The sequence below is a fragment of the Trematomus bernacchii genome, unplaced genomic scaffold (genome assembly GCF_902827165.1).
Source record: "Trematomus bernacchii unplaced genomic scaffold, fTreBer1.1, whole genome shotgun sequence".
Taxonomy (NCBI): Eukaryota; Metazoa; Chordata; class Actinopteri; order Perciformes; family Nototheniidae; genus Trematomus; species Trematomus bernacchii.
The window spans coordinates 6,883,288-6,891,934 of NW_022987513.1; the positions used below are offsets into that span (position 1 = coordinate 6,883,288).

General features: G+C 40.0%; 1 protein-coding gene across 1 annotated transcript; it reads right to left on the reverse strand.

Annotated features, from left to right (window-relative positions):
- Window positions 1–4,986: 4,986 nt before the first annotated feature.
- On the reverse strand, window positions 4,987–6,902 carry LOC117470365. The gene is made up of 5 exons (XM_034115120.1): window positions 6,831–6,902; window positions 6,523–6,614; window positions 6,100–6,210; window positions 5,708–5,984; window positions 4,987–5,543 (listed from the first exon to the last, which is right to left on the reverse strand). Exons 2-5 carry the CDS (start codon window positions 6,609–6,611, stop codon window positions 5,331–5,333), a joined length of 690 nt encoding a protein of 229 aa, XP_033971011.1. The 5' UTR covers window positions 6,612–6,614; window positions 6,831–6,902; the 3' UTR covers window positions 4,987–5,330.
- Window positions 6,903–8,647: the final 1,745 nt, after the last annotated feature.

Here is an 8,647-nt window from a genome sequence, read left to right on the forward strand (position 1 = left end):
AACTGTATGAAATAAAAAGGCACATTTGTCTTGTAGTAAATAAAAAGGGCGACCTGGAGCCAATCCTGCAATTTCCCCACAGGTCAAAGAGTTGACATGCTGAAAACCCAACTCCTGCAGGGGGGTCTGGGGGGATTCTCCCCCTGGAGATTTTTTTAAATACTAACATAAAATACACATTCTGGTACTCTCTTGAGAAGAAAAATAAATAAATCTATTACTACACATTTAAAAAAATTAATGCCATATTAGTTTTTTGTTACTTTGTTCTGAAAGCTGAACCTGCTGCAGCAGTGCTGCTCCTCACAGAGAGAAGAGGCTGTGTGAATTACTTTACATTGTGGATAAGGGTGGATAGCCCCCATTGTTCTGTGTGTCAAAATGAAAGACAGCCCACACACCTATCAATCATCAAACCGTGGGGTCTTATTTCATTACGTGTTGATTTCTATCAACACGTAATGTTGTATCGATGTATAGAGATGTACTACCGCAAAAGTATTCTCCGTCGGGACTTCCTGCAACAACACCACGCCGTTATCGTGATTCTGATTGGCCAGAAGACATTATCAAAGATGTTCTATTGAGAAGACGATCACTACGTGACAAAAGTTTTCAAAACCGTTTCTAGTCTTCGTATTCTTGTTTTTGGCGTGAGAATAGTTTGGGCAGCGTGAGAGCGTGAGATTGAGAGTGAAAGCGTGTGTCACACGCCAGATGCGTGAGAGTTGGCAACCCTGTGTTAACTTAATATTACGTTTGCTAGGAGGCTAGCTGTCTTAGCTATTGTAACGTCCGAGGTGTTAAGGCTTCAAGAATACTTCTGTGTAACAAAAACTCAGGAACTTAGTACTTTTTGGAGCGTCACAGATGCCTCCGTTTATTAATCGTCGAGTCACCCCACACCCTGTTTCTCTCACCACTCTAGCACAGACTGCGCATGCTCACAACACATGACCTCTCAACCCAATGCTTACATGCGTCCCCCCTTACTGAAAGAAATGTCCCCATTTCCACACACATGGTGAGAACACAACAAAACATAAAAAAATACAACCACGAAAAACCCCAAAAACATAACAAACTACACACCACCCCGCAGAATAATACATGCAGGCATGACGTACATTTGAAAAAAAAAAATCTTTGAATAAAAACAATGACAAACAAAACACATCCACAGCCCAAATAAAACATCAAACTAGGTATGACATAACCTATTCCCCTGTCCTGCACACTCGAAACATGAAAAAAACCAATTATGCAGCATAGAATACACAGGAGAAAATAATCACACAAGCACGTAAACACCAGTCATTCAGCCCATAACAAAGTCCATAAATCGGACAGGAGGCCGCGCTAACCTCCCAGCCCGGGACACCGTCGGTGCGGCTTGTTCGAGCTCAGGGGAATCACCAGCCCCAGAACCCGGCCCAAGATCACAGCCACTTTCCCCATCGGAAAACCTCAAGCGTCCAGAGCTCTGTGGGGAGACTGCATCTTGCAACGGAAGAGGCTGAGAAAGGTGTAAGAGAGACCTTGATGGTCCCTCCAAGGGAAAGGCTACCGGCAGGTTGTATCGCCGTAGTCTGTCGTAATGGACAGTTTGGAGAGAGGCTTCATCCCCAAACAGGCTACTTAGTTGGTACGTGACCCCCACTTCATCACCCCTATCCATTCGCCTCTGCACCAGATAAGGCCCCTTCCAGTGGGGAGCCAGCTTACGGCGGCTCTCAGTGGGATCATTTAACCACACCAAATCCCCGACTTCATACGGGTCGTGCCTCACTCTGGCGTCATAGTACGACTTCTGTTTGCTGCTTGCAGCAAAATTGTTATCCCTTGTCTGATCAAACGCCGTGTCCAAGCGTCTGAGAAGGGAACCAGCAAAGTCTTCCCGGGGACCCTGCACCAGATCATCCCGCTTTGGACCCAGTAAAACATCCACAGGAGTCCTGGCCTCCCTGCCATGCGTGAGAAAATACGGCGTGAAGCCTGTGCTGGAATGTACACTGGTATTGTACGCAAATGCGACCTGTGACAGAAAAGAGTCCCAATCCCCCTCACATGATAGAAGAGATTTCGCCAACTGATCGATAAGTGTCCTATTAAACCTCTCTACCATGCCATCAGACTTCGGATTGTAAGGCGTGGTGTGCGTCTTCTTCACACCTAACACGCCGCACAAATGCCTCACAACATCTGATTCGAACTGTCTGCCCATATCAGTGTGCAGAGTATGGGCATAGATATGTCTCATAATTATTTGTGTGAACATAAAAATTATTTGTGTGTAAATATGTGATTTGGAAATGTAAAACACAATCCACAAATGCATTTAAAAGATTTGCAAACTCACAAATAAATTTGCAAATGTAAAACGGATCTGCAAATACGCTAAATATGTTCACAAATAAAAAAAAGATCTGTGAATATCTCTTTAACATTTACAACTTTCGATCAGGCATTTGTGAATCCATTTTGTATTTGTCGACCAAAAATGCGCTTGTGGATCTCAACTCTCTGCTCGTGGATCTCACATTTCTGCTTGTGGATCGTCTTTTTACACACACGGAATTTTGAGACAAACTTTCCTCTGGTCTCAGCTAAAATCTACTCGTGTAACTCGGTTATTTTCGGAAACCACGTGATGGCCTGCTGATGACGACATTTCCGCATGATTTCAAAGTAAGAGCATGATGGCTTGTTTAATGCTCTGTTTTTTTATTATAATGAACAGCGAAACGTTAGATGCATTCTTTATCACCATCATCATCATCATGTTATGGTGATACAGTTAGTTTGTGTTAGTTTATTGGTTCAATACAGCATATATCGAGCACTTTCGTAGGCATTGATGTTGAAGTACAGGCTACGCCACTTCGGTCCCGGGGGAGCAGCTGGCAGCAAAGCAGCCCAGAGGAAACTCTTTCTTCATTGTTTTTTGTGTATTCAGTCAAAGTTACAAAGCACTTCACATTTTATTAATCGGCCTAATTTTACCTTACCAGTGCAGTAATAAAGTAATCTGTAGAAAAGCACCGTATTTAGGTCAGCCTTCATAGTAAGGCTACATTAAATGTTATAATATTCATCGTGTCCTTTCTACTGTATATGCATATATTCCTGTCTATTGCTTTCATTTGTATTTCATGTTATTATGTTTATACTTGTTTCCACACATTTCACAATTTGGGATGAATGAAGTATCTATCTATGATATATATATATATATATATATATATATATATATATATATATATATATATATATATATATATATCTATCTATCTATCTATCTATCTATCTACAGTATCTATCTATCTGTCTGTCTGTCTGTCTGTTTATCTATCTATCTATCTATCTGTGATATACATCTATGATATCCATCTATTTATCTGCCTGTCTGTCTGTCTATATCTATCTATCTGTCTATCTATCTATGATATCCATCTATTTATATGTCTGTCTGTCTGTCTATATCTATCTATCTATCTATCTGTCTATCTATCTGTCTATCTATCTATCTGTCTGTCTGTCTATCTATCTATCCATCTATCTGTCTGTCTGTCTGTCTGTCTATATCTATCTATCTATCTGTCTGTCTATCTATCCATCCATCTATCTGTCTGTCTGTCTGTCTGTCTATATATCTATCTATCTGTCTGTCTGTCTATCTATCTATGATATCCATCTATTTATATGTCTGTCTGTCTGTCTATATCTATCTATCTATCTATCTGTCTGTCTGTCTATCTATCCATCTATCTGTCTGTCTGTCTGTCTGTCTACCTACCTACCTATCTGCCTGCCTACCTACTTACCTACCTACCTACTAGTTGTTTTGTTTGGAAAGGTTGTCATTGTATTGCTCTTTACCAGCACCTGCAGAGTACAGGACTTTACATTGTAAATATTATATCAATCCTATAATATTGGTTTCTAGCATATATCATTTGCAAGTGTTTAAAACAAATGTGGGATACTGATTTCATAAAAAGAAAGACATTCATGATTGTCATATTTTATTATGTAGGATACAGGACTGGACTGTAGTCAAGTAAACTTACTTTACTTATTAGTATTTCCATTTTATGGATTAAGAGGGAATTATTCTCACTTCATTTATGCAACAACTTTATTTAATTTTATGATTAGATTGTTTTGCTTGTATCATCCTTTGCAAATACATAGTCACAATGCTGGAAACAGGGCTGTTTCTCTGAGAAATGTAGATAATCACTTATGAGAATATAATGCATTGGTATACATTAAAGGTGGGGTAGGTAATTTTGGAGAAACCAGCTTGAGTGCGGAGAATTTGAAAATAGACAACCGGAGAAAATCTGCCACTTCCTTACGGCCCCTACACACGGCGGCGTGCGTTGACGCTTCAACGCTTCTGCCCATTCACTTTGAATGGGGTGACGTCACGATTCGCCGAACTGCATTCTGGGAGCAAAGCGTAGCTTTTCTCGCGGTGCTCGCTGCAAAAGTAGTTTGTTTCCGCAAACTCTTGTGTCCTGCAGCAGCTAAAAGTTTTGCAAGCCCCCGTTCGTTTAGTACCTAAAATAATAGACATCGCTTTTTCCAGCTGACAAACCCGACTTTCTGGTCACTTCTTCAATTTTCCAGCCCTTGGGGAGAGACACGGGAGATTCATGTGATTGGTTGTTGGTCGCGTTGCTCGCGTAAACTCCCCAAGCTCAAGACACGCCCACCGCCAAGCGGCAACGCACGCCGCCGTGTGTAGGCTGCGTTACAGAGTCCCTCCTCCAACACACACAAACGCGCACATGACCAATGAGGGCATGAGATAAGTTTGTGCACAGATGGAAGGCTGACAGGCAGGTAGGCCATCCAGTTATTTTAGCCGGGCCGGCTAAAATGATTGGTCGTGCTTTTTACAGTACTACGGCTTCCACAGATGACATTTTTTTATGGATTTTTTGTCAAAGCACTTAAGATATTCATTGCTATCGGGATGTTAAGAGCATTCCATGGAATATAACAAAAAGTGTATCTCGAGCCGGTTTCTCAAACTTACCTACCCCACCTTTAAACTAGCCAACAGTATAAAAAGCACTACAAAGTTTCGTCAATATTAACCATAAACATCTACATTAGTGAAATGACACATACACATTAATGCAGCTAATCAAAACGCATACAGAGAACCTTTAAAAGCATAATGAGTACTTCAAATGTAAGTCCATTTTGCTCATAGTACTTACATACCTTTACTTAAGTGACTATAAAGGCAAGACTTTTACTTAAGTCAAGTATCTGAATACTTTGTCTGCTACTGGTAGTCCATGGATCCATTGCTCTTAATTTCCAGTTGTAAAGAGAACCAACCGTAATGTGTTCAAGTAGATGTCCTTTCCAAAGGAATCTGATGGTAACATTGGGTCAATATTAGCATTAAGGTGTTCCATCTGTTGATCACTCAGAGGACTCCGGGTGACAGGAACAACTATTCCTGAGTGTTCCTCACGCAGATGACCACTGGCCTCCCAGTCAATGTAGGGGATCTGTAATCTCTGTGTCACAAAAAACAAAACAGTTTTTTTAAAATATGTATACTTTTCTTCCGCTGTTATGTACCGTTATAATTGTATACAAAAGAAGAATAAAGAAGTATCACTACATTCCTATGCATTTATTCCTCCATGCACATATCCCATACAAATTATGATGTTATTACCTCAACATCATCAGGATCATGAATGGGACTATGCAGTTCTCCCATTGCCCACATCTGATTTGGAGTCATGTTCTGCTCAGTCCTTAAAGGATGGTTGTCCCAGCCATCACGGAACACTTTCAGGCTGTGTTGAAGACGTGGCAGGAACACATAGTGGCAACAGAATAAATGGGTACTGTTGCTGGGATCCAAATGCCCTTCATCCTCCAGTGAGTGCAGGACAATGTAGAAGATGCTGGTGACTGCCATCCAGACATCTCTCCACAACCGTTCAATGCTAGTGTTATACAAAATTAAATAATGGGGTTTAGATTTCAACATTTTCAGCACAGCATGTGGAAAAAAATATAAAAATATTTCAATGTATACAAAAATCAAAAGACGTGCCCTACCGTTGATTGTGCACACTTTTGCCTGAAATGAAGCTGCCACTGTTAGGCCCACGCACAGTCAACATGAGCTCCGCCACCCCACAATTCTCCACACCATGGTCTGCTCTCACTCTAAAGAAAAGTAATCTTCATGAAATGTACAAGTTATCATTTCATGTAAAAAGGATTCTAAAAAGCAGGTATTACAAAAACCACCCATTTGATTTTGTTAGAGGAAGGATAGATTAATATTGCTGACTAATAAAGATAACAGGTTAGGTGAATATATTCGACAATACGACATACAGTTCCCCATAACCTCAATCAGTAACCTGTTCTGTGTGATTACGGCATTTGGTTCACCATCTGTCACTTTAAATGTAGGGTTCTGCCACCAGGTGGTGCTACTGTTACCTCACCTCCACTTTAGACATATATTTGTACCTGAGTGGGTATCCAAACTGTTGGACAGACTCTCTGAAGAATGCCAGTGTAGTAGAAGAACAGTTGTCATTTGATGTTCCAAGGTACATGATCTATATCAGGGAGACACAATCAATTCATTTATTTATTTTTAAAGCTGAAAGGAATACTAATAGCGGTCAGATTATTGAAGTCGGAGAGGTTTGGTGTAGTACATAATGTGTGGATTTGCTGTTAACTGGATAAAAACATTAGCATTTCTCATATGTATATAAATGTGTGTGTGTGTGTGTGTGTACGTCTATAGATTTTTAAGTATTGTAACACACCTTTCTGGAGAAGCCATCAATGCCTCAAAAAATGACAATGTTGTAACTGTAAAAAGAAAAAAACAATTGAAGCATACGTTTAAATAAATCCCAATATTACTTACAAAAACGTATCCTGACCATAGCAATGGCAAATAAACACAACATTGAATTTCTATAAATAATCACTTCGAACTTACCGGATAAGTTTATGGTTGGTATCTATGTGCACCAGATATTTGGGACACGGTACAGAATATGTGCGTCTTACCACACAACCCAAACGTGTTAGTCTTGACCAAACACCAAGAGTGTCTACACGGTGCATTGATGCCCTGACCCGGTCCCACTGTACTCTGTGTCCTTGTGTGAGAAGAGCCCCTTTCACCAAGCGGTATCCAGAATTAGGCATTGTTGTCTTGATGGTTGACACCATTTCGACAGACAGACAGATGGATATCATAGATGGATATCATAGATGGATATCATAGATGGATATCATAGATGGATAGACAGACAGACAGACAGACAGACAGACAGACAGACAGACATGATAGACAGATATGATAGATACAGATAGATAGATAGATAGATAGATATCATAGATAGATACTTCATTCATCCCAAATTGTGAAATGTGTGGAAACAAGTATAAACATAATAACATGAAATACAAATGAAAGCAATAGACAGGAATATATGCATATACAGTAGAAAGGACACGATGAATATTATAACATTTAATGTAGCCTTACTATGAAGGCTGACCTAAATACGGTGCTTTTCTACAGATTACTTTATTACTGCACTGGTAAGGTAAAATTAGGCCGATTAATAAAATGTGAAGTGCTTTGTAACTTTGACTGAATACACAAAAAACAATGAAGAAAGAGTTTCCTCTGGGCTGCTTTGCTGCCAGCTGCTCCCCCGGGACCGAAGTGGCGTAGCCTGTACTTCAACATCAATGCCTACGAAAGTGCTCGATATATGCTGTATTGAACCAATAAACTAACACAAACTAACTGTATCACCATAACATGATGATGATGATGGTGATAAAGAATGCATCTAACGTTTCGCTGTTCATTATAATAAAAAAACAGAGCATTAAACAAGCCATCATGCTCTTACTTTGAAATCATGCGGAAATGTCGTCATCAGCAGGCCATCACGTGGTTTCCGAAAATAACCGAGTTACACGAGTAGATTTTAGCTGAGACCAGAGGAAAGTTTGTCTCAAAATTCCGTGTGTGTAAAAAGACGATCCACAAGCAGAAATGTGAGATCCACGAGCAGAGAGTTGAGATCCACAAGCGCATTTTTGGTCGACAAATACAAAATGGATTCACAAATGCCTGATCGAAAGTTGTAAATGTTAAAGAGATATTCACAGATCTTTTTTTTAATTTGTGAACATATTTAGCGTATTTGCAGATCCGTTTTACATTTGCAAATTTATTTGTGAGTTTGCAAATCTTTTAAATGCATTTGTGGATTGTGTTTTACATTTCCAAATCACATATTTACACACAAATAATTTTTATGTTCACACAAATAATTATGAGACATATCTATGCCCATAGCAGAGTTTCCATTACCCCATTCTCCAAGATGTAGTTCTGGAAGAGACACTCCGCGACCGTCGGGGCTTTTTGATCGGGGATGGCATACAGATTTACAAATTTTGTGAAATAGTCCTCAACAACCAACACATACCGGTTGCCTTTTGATGTGACCGGCAACTCCAGTATGTCAGCCGCCACACGCTGGAAAGGTCTAACTGCATGTGAAGTTCTCATGGGGGCATGGTGTTTAGGCACCGGGGACTTCCTTCTCTG

What these genes read in the sequence shown, in the direction of transcription:
- LOC117470365 (XM_034115120.1), bottom strand. Translation starts at nt 6,611, where the DNA reads ATGTACCTTGGAACATCAAATGACAACTGTTCTTCTACTACACTGGCA. An exon ending in AAAAGTGTGCACAATCAACG is followed by an intron (nt 5,985 to 6,099) that starts GTAGGGCACGTC and finishes GTATAACACTAG; the next exon opens with CATTGAACGGTTGTGGAGAG. An exon ending in ATGATCCTGATGATGTTGAG is followed by an intron (nt 5,544 to 5,707) that starts GTAATAACATCA and finishes TTTGTGACACAG; the next exon opens with AGATTACAGATCCCCTACAT.